At 38.3% G+C, this 21,486-nt stretch overlaps 1 protein-coding gene across 9 annotated transcripts in view; it reads right to left on the bottom strand.

The window, feature by feature from the left end:
* Positions 1-20,582, bottom strand: part of PPP1R12A (protein phosphatase 1 regulatory subunit 12A) — a 117,154-nt gene extending 96,572 nt beyond the window's left edge. For all 9 annotated transcript variants that reach the window (XM_014963642.1, XM_014963644.1, XM_014963640.1 and 6 more), the window contains exon 1: positions 20,564-20,582. In XM_014963642.1, coding sequence (XP_014819128.1) covers positions 20,564-20,569 — 6 coding nt within the window. In that variant the 5' untranslated portion in view covers positions 20,570-20,582. The remainder of the gene's footprint in view (positions 1-20,563) is intronic.
* Between the last annotated feature and the right edge of the window lie 904 nt (positions 20,583-21,486).

The raw sequence follows: 21,486 nt of genomic DNA, 5'->3' as shown, positions 1-21,486 counted from the left end.
CATCTGAAAAACAAACTGTTCAAGCTCTAAATCTATGAGGCAGGGAGGATGCACATCTTTGACTAAGTAAGATTTCACCCATAGATTTAACACTTATGGATAGCACTACCGTCTTCTAAGCATTAAGATTTAAAAAGGATTAACAAATCTACTGCTTTCTCTTCTCGTGAGATATTTATTTAATACACCATAGCGGGGAGTATTTTTTCACAGTCATTTAATATAAAATGATGGCTACCACTTTAAGTCAGAACAGAACTTTCTGTTAAGAGACAATTTTCCTATTAAACTATATAAATATATATATATAGATAAATCTCCTGAAAATGCTTCTTCTATTCCAGTTGAGGTGTGAGTTACCAGAAAAAGCCTCAAAAATCAGTAAGTCCAGACGTTCCAGGAGTAATCTTTCACTTAGTTTCCCCCCACATCCTGATGGGCTTGAAGATTTTGCTTGTAACTGAAGAGGACTTAACCGTATAGCATGGTGTCACATGGTTTCATACTTACTACATTTAGTACGGAAGTTCAACATCAAAATCTAATTATCAGGAATCAAAGATCATTCTGGACCAATAAAGAGAGAAAAATTAACCTAGAAAAAATTTTCTGGGCCAGATCTCTATGAACTTCAGGTGTCAATTTTGCCTCACAGATGTATTAAATTAAAAAAATGTCAGATGTTTAACAGTTTTAAATCTCACAGTCACCAAGATTTAGACGATGAGTAGTATAGGCAATTACACCAGTTTTTTCTATTTAAAAAAGAAGTGGAAAAAGCAGCAGTGTGTAGCCAAATAGGAGTCATAATCAGTTTTATAACAGAAATTAAGTACATACATGACCACGGTATAACTATGCACACAAAGAGAAGAGATGACACGTACATTTCTGTGCAAGATGAAATTTTGGTACGTTCTTCAATTTGCCCCCAGCACTAACCACCCCCTGAAACCTATGTGCCACACTGGAAATCAGACCCATCTCTATTCAAGTTCAGAATTCATTTGGCTAGTGCTCCTGCAAATTAAAAAGATCCCTTAAGGAGCTGTAAAGCATTTAGATTTATGCGATTTTATCCACAGAGGGGAGCTAAGACTCCAGTTCTCAAGATCTTATCATTGGGTTGTCCTACGCAGTAATTTAATGGACTGCTCAATTAGTTCTTATACCAGTATTTTAGAAGTTACTGCACTCTATCTGCAAGCTCCTCTACCACATGACTTGCCAAGTGGACAAATTAAACTTCTCTACACAAGAGTGAACGAGCATGGGAATGTACCGGAGCTGTCAATGAGTAAGTGCTGTGCTTAAGTAGGTGTTCAGTCTGAAATAATGACAGCACTGTAGTTCAGAGAATCTACATCCATTACTATCTAAAGTAAATGAATGCTTAGTTCAGAAAAAAAGTATCATCATACCAAGCTACTTCAGATAACTTTATAGCTACCACTATATTTCTGCTCTGCAGGTTATCAATTTGCTAAAAGCATGTTTTATGTGGCCTTGGACTCAAAAAGCCACATATACGGGCTCTCCTAGAAGAAATATCTATGGAAGTGTACTCATTCAATTCCTTTGGCATCCCAGAGATTGCCTCTGTAGCAGGTGGGATGGTGAGCTTTCATTTGGAAGGACTGTATGCAGTATTGAGACACTTCTAGAATTCTCTAACTCCTGCACTAAATATCAGGCTAATGCTGAAGCAATATAGCCTCAGTACACCACTGGCCTTAGGAATGGCACAGAAACCATCTGCTGCTCTGCTGATGACTTAGTCTTGTTAGACTAAATTAGGTAAGGCAAAAAACAGCACAACCACAGCATGCTGCAGACATATGAATACCACGAGGATGTCAAAGTCCTCTGCAATGTGCTAGAAGGCAAGAGGGAGAGGGAAATGAGATGGCAGGTGAGATTTTGATTTTGCCTTTCCAAGTTAGCGTGGGCTATAGATTACTTTCTTCCCACAGAAATAATCAATGTCTGAAACAGAACAGGTTGTACTTAAATATCCTAAGCTGCAGTATACATGGAGTGGAGTTCTACACAGCAAAAGCTGAGGCTGCACAGTCTCTCTGGACCTTTTTATCCAGTCACTAGCAGTCATTAGCTTAAAATTTTAAAATCAGTTCATATCTTGCCCCTTCTTCATTCTCCTCCTGCTGCCTAGGAACTTTGAGAGGAGAGGAGAGGATAACTGATTGATAACAAAATTCAGCCCAGCAGTCTTTATGATCACTTAGGAAATGAATGGAAATTCAGGTCAGGGCAAAACAAAAGCATACACCCTTCTTAGTTTAATGAGTGACAATTTAGAAGTCTTAAGCTTTGTAAGGTCACAAAGAATAACAAGCACTCTTCTTTCAAAACCTATGAACAGCTGACCTCGATCACATGCTGGGGCACTGCTCATCCTCATTCTTATCACTAACTTGCATCTCACAACTGTGGAGGACAGTTGTGAAAGACGATGATGTTGCAGAACACAACCGTCGCTTCCTGAGGTCAAAGCCAAGAAAAGTTCAGATCCAGACTACTTGAATCCAAATCCAACTCGGTCACTTTCTGGCCAAGTAGCTTCCAGTAACTTTGCAGTAGTTCTTTGCATCTTCATACAACACCATATTGCTGATTATATTTGCATTAAAATCAATGTAGATGTTAAGTTTCAGAAAAAAAGGTTTTGTTTTAAGAGGGACATAAGAATCAATTCTGTCAGCCCTAATGAAAAGCAACAGGACATCAGGGACACCACCAGCAGTACACTTATGAATGGATGAGGTTATTATCCAAGTAGGAGAAACAGCTGAGTTGTGTCAAACACAAAGTTCCCCCACATGAAGATGGCAACCCAAAATAGTGGTGAGACAGAAGACACTCACACCATCTTGGTGCTCTAGAGGTTCGTGTTTAACTGTACTATTCCAAAAGCAGAGCATATAATTATCCAGCAGACCAGAAAAAGTATTTTGATATTGGCTGCAGTAAAACAGGTTTGGGTATTACCATAGATGGTTCCTTTTGCTAAGCAATTTATTTAGTTAAAACAGATGCAAACCTTGTGCTTAGATAAGAGTTGTTTATTCCAGAGATGGGGAAAACAATGCCTTTGCAAACTGGAAAGCTGGCGTGAAGTTATAGCGATAGTTTTAGAGAATGTACAATATGTGATTTTAAATGTGGGTATTGAAAAAGGATCCTGCAAGTATACCAAGAAACAACCGTAGAACTTGGCTCCAGCTGGACAAGTCTTATGGATAATTCTACTAAAGCTATGGCTTTTACAGGAGTTTAAGCGTTTCCAGGTATACAAGCAACATCCAGTTCTTCAGCCTGTGCTCACTACTGTCTACAGTAATATTCTAAAAATACTTGTAAATAAGCCAATCATTGTTTATTAGACAAGCACTGATAATTGAGGTTTTCAGATGAAGGTGTCAGACATGGATTAATAGTGTTCTTAGAAAAGTGATTTGAAATATTTGGTTAAGAAGTGATCGAGTGTAACGTGAGTCAATTTTATCACAAATAAGACAACAAAGAAGGATGAATTCTATTTATTTTCCCGGTATTTTAAATCACTGTGTTCAGGTGATTGTAGAGTCTAACAGTAAGACCAGAAAATGCTGATGGACTCAAATACAGTCAATGCCTACAAAGGTAACTCGGAGCCCTTGCTTCAGAACTTCCCTGTTCTTATTTGGAAAGCTAATGCTATCTAGGGAAGAAGTCTACGCACGCTTGTGCCTTAAGCCACCTACGTAATAAAGACATCATTCATGCAGGAGCCAACATCATCAGAGATTGGATGTGAGAAGGTAAAAGGAGTGTAAAACTGAGAATTATGACTTTGAAAAAAAGTGAGTAAGAAGTTTCAGAGTAAGTTGTGCTTCATTTTCACTTCCTCTTGGGAAACCAGGTGACAAAGCCAGTTTGCTGTAATTTGGAGCTCATTTGGATCTCATAAAAACAGGACTTGGTTTAGGGAGCATTGAGGTAACGAAAGAAGTGCCTATAAAATAAACATCTACGCAATTGCAACATGTATTACAACACAAGTTCCAGGTATTGTTTTGGTAGGTACCTGCTACGTGTCTAGCAATGCAGAGTATAACACTGCAGAATACAACTAGGTAGTTTAAGCAAATAGTCTAGTTTTTAATTTTACTTTGGGCAAAGGTATAGTTAGAACAGCTTGAATTAGACAGGAATCCAAGGAAAGAAGCACCTTACTGTTAATCTGATTAATGCCATTCTTTATATGAGACATCTATGAACTAGCCTATTCATAACTATGAAGTAATAAGTCCCTAATTAAAGCAATCTTCCCTATTAATGCTTAATATTTAAAATTAGCCTGTACTTAACGTCTTGAACTGAAGATATGAGGTTTAAATGAAGGTTAAATGTGGAACTGTAATACACGATTCATCTTGCTTGTAAGGAAATGGCTTATTTCTTCCATTTGAGATTTATTTGATCTACATCTAAGAACTCTGGCACATAGACACAGAACTGAAGAAGCCGAACAGTTGATGGCCCTCATGTCACCAGCAGCCTCCTCATTATTCCAGAGAAGTATGCACTTACTGGCACAACCAGCAGAAGACAAGCAAATTGGCACCATCCTTATTCTTCAGGTTACATTCTAAAGTGTGCAGCATGAATTTCCTCTGTTAAATTGTACCTTAATCACAGACAACTGCACTTGCGTTAGCTTACGATTCCTGAAATAAGGTAATTGACCAACCTTAGAATACCAAAGTCTGAAACATGCTTGGCCAAACTGGGAAATTTGAGTAAAAATGACACATGAACACTATGACTGAAGAGCCTGTGTAACTGGAAAACTAGCAGAATAGACTGATCTTCAACCTAGTTTATGAAGTGCTTAAACTTAGCTTCTGTTCTAAGGATCACTGTTTGCCTTTTAGCTAATTTCTGTTTTCAACTTGTACTGAGTCATTTTTTCCATTACTGCAAGCTACTTTGTTTTTATTGGATGCTTTCAGTGTAAGCATGTTCAGAACATCACAACTTCAGAACTATGGTTAAAGCAAGATAAAATTTGCTGAAATTAACAATTAAAATGAGCTTGAAGCAAGAGCTTATCTCCTTTAACAAAAACTCTGCACAATACTTAAATACCAAAATACTAAGTTTAACCCATTCCTGCTTTGTCATCAAGTAGCATGTAGTAACAGTGCTATCACCTTTGGATGGATTTTAGGGACCCAACGTTTAGATTATTTTTTTTTTTATCACCAGGGATCTTAATTTATACTATCACAGCTGCTAGAAGGTAATCAACTGCGCAGGTTTAATTTATTTCTTTAGAATTTTGGCTTTATATAAATGAAAGCTTAACAAAAACTACAGACTGTTGAAAGATCCCTTGTTGCATTACAAAGCCTCTGAGCAGCAAGATCGCATGTTTGTTTCTTTAATAGCTATTGCATTAAATACCTGCATACAGTATTACAAAAAAACCCAAACCTTACAGTTTACAGGTTCAGATAATTTCACATATGTAACAGCATTCCAGTTTTCAAAAAAAACCAAACATGTTTAAAAGCTGGAGTAAAATTTCCCTAAAGAAATTCTGAATATTCCTGTCCCACTGCTCTAACTGAATTCATCAGGTAAGGAAAAAAACAAAACAACCACACCACAGAACAGAAACTGAACAGCACAGGAACAGTGGACACTGTTGTTTCCCCTCAATATTTTTTATAGTGCCACTTGATTCACAGGTACAGATACAAATTAATTACAACCTACCATTGACTGAATAGTATAAGTCAAAAAAACTGGTATTAAAACACAAGCTAGTGCAACTTTATGTATTTGATCACATTGTTCCTCCCCAAACTTTATATACATCTTCCACTATGATGCACTGTAGAGCAGGGACGACGTCTTCAGTGGTCTGTACAAAGCCTAGCACAAGTGAAACCACAGTTTCATTATGAATTTCTGCTGGGTGTGGACATCAGGCAGATCATGGGAGAAAAGCTACTGAATACAGCAGTTACCGTGTAACTCCCTGTATTACTACAACACCTAGGAGCTCAAGACATGGACCAGGATCTCCAGAAGAATCTATGTCCACATCTGTGGAGCAGCTCAGGTTTTCTGGAAAAGGTTTCTGCTTCAATAGCCAAAAATCTGAGTGTAGCAAAAACCAGGAGCTTCCAGAAAGAGAAAAAAAAAAAAAAAAAAAAAAAAAAGAGAGAGCATTAGTTAGCACACCACCAAAAGTCCTGAACTCCACAAACAATACTGCTGAAAAACTATCCCAGGCATCTAAAGGTCTTCATCCGTTTCTAAGAATGATTATTCAAAGCAGACAACCTAAACCATACTTTCATTTAAAAAAAAAAATACAAAAATACTCCCGTTCAAACTCATTTCTCATCAAGCCAGTGTTCCTCGCCTCTTCTCTTACTCATCCATTCACATATTTGTGACTTTAAAAAAAAACTTAATTAAAAGCCGATCTAAGTCATAAATTGCTGTAAACTCTAGAAATGTAATGCAAGGTAACCTATGCATTAAATAAATATTCATTTACTTATACAGCACTGAAGTTAAGAACTGCATTTTACATTGCTGCTTTGTGGAACAAAGAATAATTTGCCGTAACAAAACATGTTACTTTCTGTTCACAACAAGTCTTTTCTGTTTGGTATGCTGTTGCCATTCCTCCTTTCCGCTAGTTTCTCTGCTTCCTACATTCTGCTTTTCAGCACAGACCACAACCAAGACCACTTAAGATGAGCACAACTTCTGTCCAGGCTAACTTTGCAGTAGGTGGCAAGAATATATAACACATGCCTATCTATCTGCAAAAGAAATAAGCTCTTAGGTCCAGGAATATGTTGGGCAAAGGCACGCCAAAAGACTGAGGCTTGCATTTACTCTGGAGAAACAGACCAAAGCTTCCCTTTAGACCGGAGAGAAACTCCTTACTTGGACTGACTGAAACAGGAAAGACCACGCCACAAGCTATCAAGGTCAATATAATACCAGACAGCATTCTCAACCTGTCTGTTTGATAAATGTACATAGTTAAGAGCAGAGCAAAGATCATCTTACTCCTTCCAGTAACCTTGGGGGAAGAAGAGGAGAGAGGGGGAAAAAGAAAAAGAAAAAAAGAAAAAAAGGCCAGCCAGAATATAACAGGACACACAAGATTGTTTGGTACCCAAATGCACTAAGTACTCAGTCTCCATACATTCACTTGCCTTCCACAGCCAAAGACTTGAGGAAGTTAGAATTTTTTAGACCCTATAAATCGAAAGCCACATAGATTAAGGCTTTTTTTTAAGCAGAAGACAGCCCTCCCATTTTCATTTCACCCGTTTCACTCAGACAAAGGTTAGGCAACCATCTTCCAGACACTTAAGTGGCAGAAGTAGTATAGACTACCACTAGGTACTCAACAGCCGGCATCTAAAGGTACTTTGTATACTTTAAATACAGCCAACCTCACATCAGAAAGTAATACCATTTTCACGGTGCCTACTCCAAGAGCGCTGAATCAGGAAGGTTGTGAATCCCACGCAACAGCAGCAGCTTCTTGTCTTCAAGGCCCAGTAGAAAACTTGGTTTTTTAAATAATTTTAAGGAAATCAGAGCTCTGCTTTGTCCTCCACCTTCTTAATGATCCTCCAAAACAGCACTTTCCACTAAAAAGAATTCCTAGTCTGACCTGGCTACTTGGAAAGGATCCTAACCATTCTGCATATGTATGCCACTGTATTAGGTTTTTCACAGCCCCAGGGCACAACTACAAGGGCCTTCTTTCTTTAAAAGCAAGGTTTGAATAAGGCTATCAGGACTGCCGTTTAAGGAGGCTGCATGATTTTTCTTCCAGTTTATGCAGGACCCTCAGGGACATGTTTTAAGCAAAACTGTTTAGTAGTTTGCCTGCATCTATCCCCAGCTCTGCTTTTGTTTACAGGCCAGATTTTTGTCAAAAACAAGACCTGAAGTAGTGCTAGTTGCAAGCCTTCAACAAAACCTGAAATATATGGCAAGCTTTCACACAGAACTGAAAATTTCTACATCTAGTAGATGATGGTTTTGTAAGTTTAAGTAGTCCCCCATGAACAGCACAGAACACTAGCAGTAGTAGTAATACAATTTCACCCTGTTTTTGTCTTTAGTTTCCAAAGATAAACCAAGGATGGAACAGTAAACCTTCCATCTAAGCAAGAACATTTGTTCTGAGCCACAGTGGAGCATATTCATGGAAGTGTCATTTATAAGCACGTAGTTTATGCCTTCTGCTTTTAATAGCCCTTTTAGTTCAGCAATTCCACACTGACCTCTCAGACTGCAGGTAGTCAGCATCACTGCTACATGCATAGGAAAATGTGCATAAAAAGTTGTCAAACTATCCTAGTTTCCTGCCATTCAGTCTGTAAGAGCTGATCAAACACAAATTAACAATAACTCCCTGTAACAGCAGCCACAGGAGTAAAGGTTGGGGGGACGGTGAGAGCTTGTTGTTTTAGGGGAGGAAAAGGGAAGAAGCTAAGGAAGATGAGGATTATGAAGAAAATACTTATTAAAAAAAACACAACAAAAGCAAACATCACTTCAGATATTAAGCAGTGTCCTCATATAAATACTTGCTGGCTTTATTGAAAAGATCTCTGAATCACAAGTTGAAAGCAAGTAGTAAATACTAGAATCAACTGTCATTTGGTTGTTGAGCAGAAGAGAAAAGTTAAGAATTTGCCTCAGTATTTGTCTCCTGGAATTCACAGCTGCTTGGCTCCAATTTCCATCTGCAAAATGAATAATTTCCATTTTAGGAGACCAACTTGCAGGAGGTCAGAGCAATCTGGCTATCCTTGATTACACGTCATGGTTTGTTACAAGCTGAAGGATCTGCTTGTGCCAGTACATGCACAAAATATAATCTAAGTTCATCGCAGCAAGTGTACTAAAATTTCATCAGCTGAGGCCAAAGTTGCACTGAACTTCACTACTGAGATTCAGCTACTACTGGAGAATTTAACATCTGCTTCTAACAGTTCTAGCTCAAGTGTTGGATAAAATTACAAGTTCAATAATCCCATATCACAATAATGGTGGTTAAGCATTATGGCTTCCTGCATTCAAAAACTTCTCTATCTTCAAATTCAGAGGCATGTACAATTCAACATATGTTTCCTGGTTAGCAAGGGCAGAACATGCATCCTTCTTCCCCGCAGTCCTTTCAAAGAACCCAGAAAAAAGGATTACTGGCTTACAGCATTTGGTAGAAATACCAAGTGTTATAACTACTGGCATAATATGGGAAAGAATTACCACAATACAGAAAACTCACAATTTTTTCATCATATGGGGTCTCTATACTGAAGTCAGAGGTCAAACCCAAAGCAAACATAAGTTACAGAGGACAAAGTTAAAGCCTGCCGATTCAAACCCTCTTCCAAAAAAAAAAAAAAAGTTACTGCTGACACATTCACTTGAATTCCCAAGCTCAAAAAGAATGCTGTAAAAGTTTATTGCATCAAAGATTCAAAGACATAATTAAAACCCAAACTGAAGCTATTTGTTTTATGACTGAAGAGTACTGTCAACTAGCTAAGCACCTGTACTGTTCGTTAATCAAGACTGCCAAAAGTCCAGTAAAAATAGTATTAAGACCTAGTAATAGTATGGAGATATTACAGGTTAATTACATCACTACTATATACCTGAAGGTTCTAGAACCCATCTCTCTATTCAACCCTGAACTCAAGGGATGCCACGAGAGTCAATAAACTATATGGCATGGAAACATCTCCTCCTAATAGCTGCAAAGAAAAGCCATTCAATGTCAAGAACTATCAACTGTAAACTACATTCATGGTTAAAGTGGGAGGGGAGAAAAAAATACATACACTTACACCATAATCATCACAGCAGCCTGTTTTAAAAATATGCTGCCATTCTTTGGGCTAGAAACTAAAGGTTATTTAAGTGGCATAAACAGATCAAATTCAGATGCCTCCAAATACTTTTAAAACTAGACAAAGAAAGAGGAACACTATGAGATTGCTCTTACCTATAACCTTGCTGATAAAGGATATCTATTTCTCTTGCAAAAATGGAATTTTTCCTCTCCAGAGTTGCTTATAACCGCAGCATCTTCTGCACAAGTTTGTGAGGTTTACTTCATATTGCAACTTCTATAGCCCTTTCCATAACCAATCCAATCTGACATTTTGCACCCCCTCATTCAGTGAGATGCAGCACTTCCCTTTGCTTCTTGCTTTTGAGGACATTATCTCTTTGGCTCTGTCACAGCTAAACTTCATGACGAGTCAAAAGCCTCAGGTTAAACAGGCCTCTCAGCACACATGCTCAAATACAAGATGGTAAAGTAGCCAGAACTACTGGCTCAACTGCAGAAACACTCGCCTTGCTGGCTAAAGAGAGGATTCTCTTGGCATGATGGACTAAGTCCATTTAGCCAGTAACTTGCTGCCTAATCGTACTTTTCGGTTTAGACATTGTGCCAACCTGAAGGTATAATTTTACAAATTAAGTGCTGTTCTCATCCACTCCGCTCCCCTAAAGATGGGGCAGACAAATTACCTTTCCCTAGTTATTCCAGCAGGCCACCAACAGTTTGCTACTTGCCCTTCATGTTTCAACGTAATCTTATAAGCAGCAACTTCCCTTCATTCAGCGTCCTCTTCTAAATTGGCAACAGTATTATTGTTGTATGACTCAAGTGCTTCATGGAAGGAGGAAATCATATTTTCCTCTATGAGACTGAAAACTTTTTGCAGTATTCACCGGAGTGGTTAATAATGTTTTTCCAAGCATTGTGTTATCATGGAGTCAGGTTGAACCAATTGATAAAACTCAGTCATGTGTATTTGGAACTGTAATTCTTATATTCAGAAACAGAACTGCAGAAAACCCACATATGATATTGTGCCTAAAGCAGGCAAATTATCTGCATCTTGATGTAAGAATTTAAGAAATTCTTCACCCAGATATTAAGAAGCTAAATAGCCTAACGGAGTCATCAATATTCTCAGTGAATCAAGATTCACTGGAAGTGCCAGAAGCATTTCACAATCTACACACAGAGACTGACAAAAGCAAGAGCTCACAAAGAATCTTTGGTTCACTTAATTGGTTTTACAGGAACAACTCCTCGCATTCTGCTAGTCCTTGCATTAAGCAGAGTTAAAACATTACAGAGAGAGAAATTTACAGTGCAATCATGGGTTTGTGATGTCATCTTAGGTATCCTCATGAAGTCAAGAGGAGAGGAGATGTAAACATCCTGCATCTGAATGTTCCTATCGAAGAAAGGAAACAAGCCCGCAACAGAACTTTCTTGGAGAAAGAAATCGAAGCAGGGCAGTGCTGGGTTTCTATAAGGATCAGCACCTTGTTTAACTCTCTGCACATGCAAATTTGAATTCAGAGCCTACTTTTGTAACTCTAGAAGCCCAAATAACTAACCAGCAGTGCTTATTTATTGAAAGTTACGAGTCAAAAGAATTCGATTGCTGAGATTCTGTATCTGTAACATGAGCAGAGCAAGGAGACAAAAAGAGGAAAAGTGACAATTTACCTAGATTAAAAAAAAAAGGTAATCCTAGAGTTCATTGTTCTATTTTATGATCAGGGGAATATGTAATATGGGTGTCACGAATCTGACAGCTACAAAAGATAAGTACATAAGTGTATTGATAAAAAAAGCTAGTGATGTCATTCCTAGTTAAGTGACACTCCTCAGTTTTACAGCCTATCACATGAGCTCAACTGCCAAACCCCTGAAGCCAGAGTTCAAATCATCTTTGTTTTAAAAATCAAAGGTTCTGGCTTACAGCTTAAACGGCTTTAATTCTCAAGTAATATTTATAGTTTAAGCAGCAATAAAGCAGACCAGTCAACTTATGCTGTTACTTGTTTACCTTCCAAATATTAATAGAATGCAAAGCGTGTTATCAAATACATTATCAGCAGTGAAAAATGACAAAACAAGATGAACAGGGAAAACAGCACAAAGAAAATTTTCCCATATTTAAGTCATTTAATTTAGCTATACAAAATAGTATTAGAAGATTGCAGAAAAGAACTGAAAAGCACTTGAAATCCTAGAAGAAATTTAGACAGAAAAGCCTTACAATCACAGTCAGAAGAGTTACCATCTTGTAGAGACTAAGAAGTTGCTATGGTATGAGCAGGTAAGCAAACAGCTGCCGAGATACAAAGTTCCCAAAGGATCTCAAAAAAAAAAAAAAAAAAAAGGGAAAATAACACACAACACCAAAAAAAAATCAGATGTTAGGGATAAGAAAGATTCCAGAAGACTAGCCACATACCCCTACACACTGTGTGACATGTATGTCATAAAATTCTGTTTCAGTCAGGAAAGTCTTGAAGGGCCCAAAAAAAAAAAAAAAAAAAAGAGGGAAATTACACATCAGCTCATCAAGCAAACACTTTGAGTCATATCTCTGCATAGTTGATAATAAACTCTGTGACTAAACAACCTACGGCTCTGATGTCAACGAGGCTGCTTAATATAAAGTTACTTTTAAGTGCTGTTTGGTCTTTATTGGAATCCCCATAGCTTGCATGCCTTCAGCTTTTACTGGAGATTTTTACTTACACACCATATTTTGAAAAACAAACTTAAATGAAAACCCTTCTTTAATAAGACTACTATCATGTAAGTTTTTCCATGCCAGAATTTTCTTGTTTTCATGTTTTAATCCAGCATGTACACCTGACATGACAGGTCACTTACTCTAAAAAAGAACATCAAACAACTAATAGCATCAACAGCTTTTAAAATCCACACGGTCTTACTATTTGTTTTAGTAGGCTTGTCTGGCTTTCGTAAAGTTTTTATAAGTCAAACTGAAGGTCACACCCAACAGCTAACCTTCCCTCAGGAACTGCTCCATACACGTCCGGAAAAACTCCCTTATTTCCATGTTGCTTGTTCCAGAGAGTCTGCTAACGATTAGGCTCCAGAAAGCAATGGTAGCTTGTTCACAGGTACAGCCATTCTCACGTGGGTAGGCTTCTTGCAGCAAAACCAGGTGACAGCTCCAGACACATTTAAATTGATTTTAATCCCTCACAATGTGTCATCCAGTCAATCCACCTGCTACATCAAAACACGAAACTTCACCCAATGCACTGTGCCCTCCTCCTTTTGAATTGTGTGCACTTTTTTTCTTTCCTCTGTTGCACTGAACAGAGATGAGCATCTCCTCAGGTTACTGTACCGTTCCTGCCTTGGTGACAGGATGGGCGATTATTCTACAATCAAGAAAAGACTGAAGTCACAAAATGTTACAGTACTCTTATTTGAATTGCAATCGGAAATCTGTAATCCTAGGCAGAAATTGGGAAGTTCTGAGAAGTTACTGGCACTTTGGATAAGGAAGTGGCAATTACTATAACATTCTGGACACAGCACACTTCTCAAACCGGACAAACTGATTTCATATGTATAAATCAATTGGATACAAAAAGAAGGCAACTACTTGAAGTGTCAGTGATAGCGTCCAGTTATCCTACCAGATATACCCAGGTACTCAACATTGTAGCCGCTACTTAGGTTTCATGTTTACTTCACACAATCTTCATGAATGGCGAACTAAAAAAGCAGATTAAGACCCCAGAACTCAGTAGATGTTTTTCTGAAGAACTGTATTAAACTGTACTCAAAACCATATTAAATAGTTGTAATAGTCTTTAATAAAGCTTGTTCAGGGTGGTAGTTTTTTCTTGAACAAAGAAGGGAAATGACATGTTTGAGCATGAAGTTCTTACTGATGTGACATTCAAAAACTTTGGGGAAGCCTCTAGCCTTAAACAAGACCAAAACCAACAAACTAAACCTGAATACTAGCTAATCTATAACTAGCAAGATGATAAATCAAACAGTCTCTCTCAGGCATGCTAAGACAGTACCACAGAATGACCTGGCACTTCCAAGTCTACACTGCCTGTTTCTCCAAACGGAACTTCCATCATCCGTGGTATACTCACACCTATCAATATAGTATAGCTTTGCTTTTCCAGGGGCTGTGGGGAAAAGTACTGCTTAAGAATTTAGATAGACTGAATGGACTCTAGCAATCAAGACTTTTTCCCCCAATTAATGGTAGTCAGCTACATACAATTACCGCTACATGAAGCCCAGTCTCCTCTATGGGGAGAAAAAGGAAAAAATGCCTAGTCTGCATTTTGCTTTTTAAAAATAAACTCATCATGAGACAGCATTGTCTTTATGTTGCTTAGACACTAGAACAGCACATGTATTCCAAACTCAACAGCCTTATGAAATTAGATTATCATAGCTATTCATTAGTGTAAAGTTAGCCCATTAGCAAGAAATTAGTCAGGAATTACTACTTTTAAATGAAGAACAACTACATACCATACAGAGGTTAGCACTAGGATAATCTAATTCAAGAACTCTCTAGGGGAAATTAGGGAAAGGATAAAATCCCCCCCTCTTCTCATTCTATTTGCAGAAAAGGAAGTAATACCTCTTTTAATCAAGAATTCCTATATACAAGCAGTCAGAGGTTGCCTGCATTTCCATACTTCACATCAGTATCTACAATTGCACCCAGCACTGCTGTGTTGCCAAAGCGTAAGTTTCTCAAGACAGCCTCTTCCTGGATTCCAACTGCAGTTCCTCTAACTCAGGTCTACCTTTTCGCAGGCTATTACAACCTACAAACTAATTTAGACACACCCCTCCCCAGTTATACATTCAGGATGTTTATACCTGGTGCTATTTGTGTACCAAATTTAAAGTTTTCCTTCTTATTCTAGAAGCAGCAAGTGCAGCATTCCTAGTTTATTTGCAGCAGTCAAATCTTGTAACAAACACTAGAGAAGATATTCTAAAAAATCGAAATGCCACTTGAGCTTGCTAACACAGACCTATAATCGACACTTTTTTACTATGTTATGGAGCACAACATACTCTTCAAATGCTAAAAAAACAGTTGGAAAAGAGCTCCCTCACCCCAGCATCTTATTACATGGGTCAGTAACTGATAAAACACTTCTACAAAATATGCAGTTATGTCTTCTGGTATCCACAATAAGTTGTCTTGTATTTTCCTTTGAAATGGTAGTTTTTAAATCAGCACTGCTATATTCACCTACAGCTATAGGTAAAAAATAACTTCATGAGCATTCTTTGAAGTTACATTTAACAGATCAGACCAAAGCCAGATATACTGTGGATAAGGTGTGACATTGCAAATTGCAGGTGAAGAAATTATCTCCCATAAAACCAAGTTTGAGGGCAGCTCAACAAAAACACAAGGCAATCATATACTTGTCACTGGCCTCCTTCGGTATTTTACAAGCGTTAAGCACAAGAGCCGCTAAATCTGTTAAGTTACTCTTTCCCAGAGCTGGGGAAAGTTGTTTCTCTTACTAAGCATACAAATACACAATAAGCACTGCGACAGACAACCATCAGCATTCAATACCACTGTTATACACGTAGAAATGTAGCTGTACAGAGACACAAATGCCAAGCATTTGGCTAGGGTGTCTGCAGGCAAGTAGAAAATGAGTGACCAGAAAGCCACGTCCGGAGAGATTCACAGGAACCCAACGACAACCACAGCATTAATACAACCCACCCTTCTCTGCTCTGCTATATTCAGCAGCCAATAAACTGATGTTACACAAAAATTCTTACAGAGATAAAGTGTCAAACTTTTGTTTTCCATTGAGTAGGAGACAAAGTGTATACTCCTCCTGAAAAAAAAAAATTATCATTAGGACTTCAAATAATTCAAGTTGCACTAGTTTAACATAATAAAAGTAGTAGCAAATTGTGAAGTATGGTAAGCTTTCTAAAAGCACTGTTTTATAGGGTTTGATAAAAAAATAAGATTATTGCTTCGCAACAGGAGTCCCAGTCTGGCCCACAAGCACAATGCTGTCCCCCCAGTCTTCACTTTTCATTTTGATTGAAACCTAAGGCAATTCATTTTGCCCAAGCTCGCAGCAAGTTCAGTACCACGCTGGATTGACCTGAAAACATTTCCAAAGAACAGGTTAGTAAAACAAGTTTAAGAGTTGTTGACTTTTTGTAACTATATTTTAAAAAAATAACTTAACGCTGCAACAACAATAAGCAGGGTTTCTTCTATTTTATGGAATACAGGGAAGGTAGTCAAAATTAAGACTGATTGAGGGGATAATACCAATAGCTTTGGAATGTTTCATCTCTGAGATAGGGCAGGGGGCACACTTTTAGAAAAAAACCCTCATTGATTTAATTAAGATTATTCACTTAATTAAGCCTACTCAGTCAAGTACAATTGCATACATTCGTGAACATACTGCAAGTAACAATGCTTTTGTTAAAACTTGGGATGACATGCTTTGCAGCTTTAAAATAACAAATTTTCCACTTCAGTAACAGAAGCATAGGTTTTCAATCAAGAACGCTAAATTTCAGGACATTAGTAAGCCAACAGTTTCAAAGCCAGAAGTCTGAGACAGTATTTTGGTTTCAAAAGGGGCCCACGAGGATCCCAGATTTGACAGAGGAATGCAGCTTTTCAGTAAAAGCTTCACCCAAGTTTAGTGTTTCAGGAGGTAGCACTGACCACAAGCACACGTCAGTGTACACACTTGACAGCTGTGTTCACCTTTGGTACCAGATCAAGATTTTGTCATTTTGGTGCAGACAAATACTCAAGTCAAGTGTGATATTTTAAGAAAAATACTGTTAGGTAAGTTCATCTTGTAAGTCTGAAGCAGAACTATTAACAAACAGGTTTTATGTTGCTAACATTAATCTTAGTCATTCTCTGAAAGAACCAAAAACATAACAAGAAAATTAAATTCACATGAAAAGTGGCGCATATATATATATATATATATACACACACACATGCGTATTTCAGATCCACAACAAAAGGCCAAGACTTGCATGTAATCCCCTGATATAGAAACCTCAAGTATGTATATAGAAGATACTTTGGTTACTCTTTTAGCTTCACAATCAGGCTGGTAAAACAGCAAAACTAAGTAAATAATCACCCCAGAACTAGAACTTGCATACTCATCACTACTGACTGGCCAACTGAGCCTGTCAAAGCAAGCTGTCATAGTCTGAATTCAAGACCATGAATTATAATCATAACATGGGAAAATAAATCAAAGGATATTTCACACTGATTTTTTTTTTTTTTTGTAAATAAAATCAGTGAGACTTGGCCCTGATAGAACTTTTGAAGCTGGAACCATTTCTAACAACCACAGCTTACAGACATTAGGGTATCAAAATAGCCAGTTACAGACCTATGTAAAAGTAGAAGTTACAGCAGTATAACAACTATTTACACGCAGTCTTGAAGACAAATCTACTTAGGTATGTAGGCCCAAAACGAGGCAGAATTTGCTGGGCAAGTTTTTTCAAGGGTTTCACCCTCATGTTAAAGCCAACTCCACTACCCACTCTGTCTGACAGACCTTCAGAAACCATTAGTCTAAGAAATATACTGTTCAAAGACTTCATCATATTGCTCTAATTTTGGTTTTGTGAATGAGTTCTCAAAGATTCAGTATTTCCAGGATAAGCACAGTGGCCAATTCAGCGTTCTCAAAAAACAACTGAAACAGAAAAGCTGGGTACCAGGTCTTGTCAAAAAAGCATTTAAAAAATAATCCAGAAATGCTTTCCCTCTACCCCCAAGTACCCTGGTCATCTTTTGCCTTCTTGTTTTATCCTGACAGTCTTAAAATTACTAGAAAGGAAACAGCTGAGGAACGCTGCCACTCTTATGCCATGCTTTCCATTGACTGTCATTTCAGGAATGCATAAAGGAAAGTAAAGCAGCCTGGAATGTCTCCACCCATCCAGAAGCATCAGACACTGCCCAGCTTACCGACAGCTCCACTGCTTGCAGCTGCATTCCAGTTTGCGTTTTTATGGTTACCCAGATCAATGAAGAAAGATATATTGTTAGGCACCGATAAAACGTTTGTTAGGCAAAATGTCCTCAGGTGCTGCACGTCCTATGTGCATATACTCTATGCTGATACTACAGTATGGCAGTAACAAGGCCTAATTTACAATTTCTTGGTTGCAAGAGTCCCAGAAGGCTGTACTCATGCCATAGTTGTCCAAAACCAGTACCACATTCCTTTCAGAGCATATTAGTTTATCTAAGTCTAACCTGCCTGGATATATTCTTGGATAAAATGTAAGTATTTGCTAGAACACATGCATGCTCCTCAATTCCATGTCCTGTCAGCCCAGCCTCACGAGTCACAATTACACAGGAAGAGGCAAGCAATTTGCTGGGCGCTCAGTTTTTTTAGATTTCAGTTAAGTGTCCTACTAGCCCAAGTAACAACTTTGAGAAAGACAGAAAGTGAGAATATGAGCAAAGGGATAAACAAGTAAGGAACTGGCCAAGAGCCTCTCAAACCATCTGTTCCAACTAAAATTTAGCATATACCCTTAAGCCTGGAATTACAGGCACCCTCAGTTAGAAGACCTAAGTTAGAAGATCTAAGCTGTATCTCTGTGAATGACTTATACTGACTGCTTGTGTCTCCTAGCCTCAGATTTAGTTAACAAACTGAAATATAGTAATCTGCTAAAAAATAACACGCTTGCTGTTACAATGCCAAATCAAAAAGGCCCGAAATCAAACGTGGTCACATCCCTTTTCTTCATACATACAAGACCACATCTCATCTACTCTTACAAGGTTCTTTTGATGATTTATTATGAAAAAGTGTTCTAACAATAGCAACAATGTGCCAGAATACATAGAAAGTAACAGATAAAGCTCTAATGTAAAAGCAGCATTAATGCTACAGTGAAATGCATAGTTATAGACCAGCAGAAATTGTCCCTGAACGTTAGCATCAGTGAATACTAAAGCCCTACTGGCTGAATTCATCTTTACATTAAAGGTAGAACTCCTCCTCCATGACTAGGTAAGTTTAAGAAATCTATCAATTACCCTAACACAGTAACTTGCTTTAAACACTTAAAATAATTACTATATACTGGAATTCACTTGGGTTATTTTATTTGTGCAGAAGAAACATCCACAGCAATGAAAACTGCTGTGTAACCAGACACAGAAATTCCAGGGTCAAGCTTGACAGACCATGAAGAGGCCAAGAGACACTTGGAGATAATAAACGTAAAAGGTGAAAACATTGTTACTTGTTTCTTTTACAGAACACCAAGCAGAACACAATTCTTTTGAATGCAGAATTTAAATTTCCACTATTAAACATAAAGTATATCACGAAGAATTACACCTTTTTTTCTTCTTCATTCCTCCATTTCAAAGGGAAAAAGAATAAAATCTTAGATGACAAGATCAGTAAGAAGTTAACAAGTACCTACTGTAGAATCTGAACCTAGCTACTGTAACTACGGAGAGAAAAGATCTATGGCCCACACAAGTACCAACTCCTATTACAAAGGGGATTTTAAACAAATATGCCTCTGTAGTCTAATTACTGAGTGAAGTCAATCAACATTACACTTATTTCAGGACTCATTTTCTCTGTGCTTTGTTGTACAAATAGAAAATATAAAAAAAAGGGGAAAAAATCAGGATAACATTAATACAAACTGAGCAAACAACTCAAAATTTGCAGTTGCACATTATCTACAATGAGAGTATTAGGGGGTTCAGTGAATGGGAGGTTGTTTCCCCTCCAAACACTGAGATTTAGGCATCAGGTTCGTAACCAAACACAAACATTTAAGTTCTCTTACTTGACAGTCTTGAAAAATTAACAGGTTTACCATACGCACTAGTATTTTCACCCTGCAAAAGAGGCAGTGCAGAAGTCATAGCTAGGAGGTTACCAAGATAGCTTTGAGCTATTTCCATACCATCCTTACACTTGGTTATTGGGTGCTGCTGCTATGATGCAAACACCCTAGAGATTTAAGACTGTAGCAACCTGTTCTTTGCTCTTATGACTTGACATGCTCTGCATGCTGTGGCCCCAGCTCAAATACATGACCTGTGTTATCATTCATCAAAAAAGATCCCGACAGAGCAGCCTTAACACCCTCTATCAAGTTCTAAGGCAAAGAGATGCAGTGCTGGTAGATTTTATTGCCCTTTTTCATCACTCCTTTCTCTTTGAAAGGACGCCGTAACAAGGACGACAGTTGATGCCAACTGTAACGATACACTTTACCATATCAGGTACTATGAGCATGCCACCAGGAGTCCTGACAGAATTTTTCACATAAACTATTGCAGAAACTCCCACAAATGAAGGTACTTGCTATCCAAGAAATAAATCCCATAGAACCCACAGGAAATACTAGAACAGCAGTAACTGTCCTTAGTCAGTCAGAAAGACTAGAAGAGGGTCAGTGAAACATGCTTGTGAAGACTTTCTCAGCATCCTTATTACTACTGAGGGACCAATGCAGCAGAGTCCTGCAGCAATGGCATCAAATCAAAATTTCTCTTTAATACTGCATACTGCTGTGCCTGCAAACTAATACATAACCATGATATGGGTAAAACAGTCTCACCTTCATATTCAATCTAGTACTTGAAGAGTTGCAGAAAAACACTGATATTTGCAACAGAGAGCGCGCCTTTGGGGAACTTCGCTTAATTAAACTGTACTTGCCCTGGGCAAAAAAAAAAAAAAAAAAAGCACATGAATCCTTCATTAAGGATAAGGAGCCTCTCTTCCTGTTCAGCCTTCACCAGTGACACCACCTACAGTACTCAACGATCCCATGCACAAACAGTCAAGACAATTCCCCTTATCTTACCTCCAAAGCAGTGAGTACCCTCCCCAGAAAGAAGCAAGATCAAGATAGTAGGACATGCTCCTTTCACACTACATGGTGGAATTAGGCCGCAGCACCCATCTCCCTCACCCAGAGAGAACGAGGCCAAAAACCAGGTTACCACCTCCTAAGTCTGAGCAGCCTCAAAAAAAAAATAAAAGCGGCCAAAAAAGCAGGCTGTATAATTGTCATACCTAACCACAGCCTAATCTCAGCTGCCTTCTTTATCAGGAGCAGGCAGGTACTCCACAGCGCACACCCCAGGCTCCCAGGGGAGCAGCTTCTTGCACAGGAAATCCAGCCTTCCAGGAAACTGGACACATCACGGTCCCTCCCCACCACGAGCAGCCTTCCCATGGTGCTGCCCAGAAAGGGTGGGCTCCTCCTTCCTGTACAAAGATCTACGTAACTTTTAGACAAACTACTTTCAGTCACTTAAGCAATAAATTCCAAACAGAGCTAGCAAACCAAGTCGTTTTTCACGGAGGGCAAGGAAAGAGAGAGTCCAAACCCTGAAGAAAGACGGGTCCTAAGCTTGCACGAAGATAGACCTGACTCCCACCCTGAATAAATATGCCTGTCCCTAGAAGGGACCAGGTTTTATGAAAAACAGTATATAGTCTCTTCTTAACATTATTTCAAGATATGCCAGTTTT

The sequence above is a fragment of the Calidris pugnax genome, unplaced genomic scaffold, assembly GCF_001431845.1.
Source record: "Calidris pugnax isolate Ruff unplaced genomic scaffold, ASM143184v1 scaffold44, whole genome shotgun sequence".
NCBI classification, from domain to species: Eukaryota; Metazoa; Chordata; class Aves; order Charadriiformes; family Scolopacidae; genus Calidris; species Calidris pugnax.
Note: the sequence above shows the minus strand (reverse complement) of the source record. Positions and strands in the feature narration are given on the sequence as shown.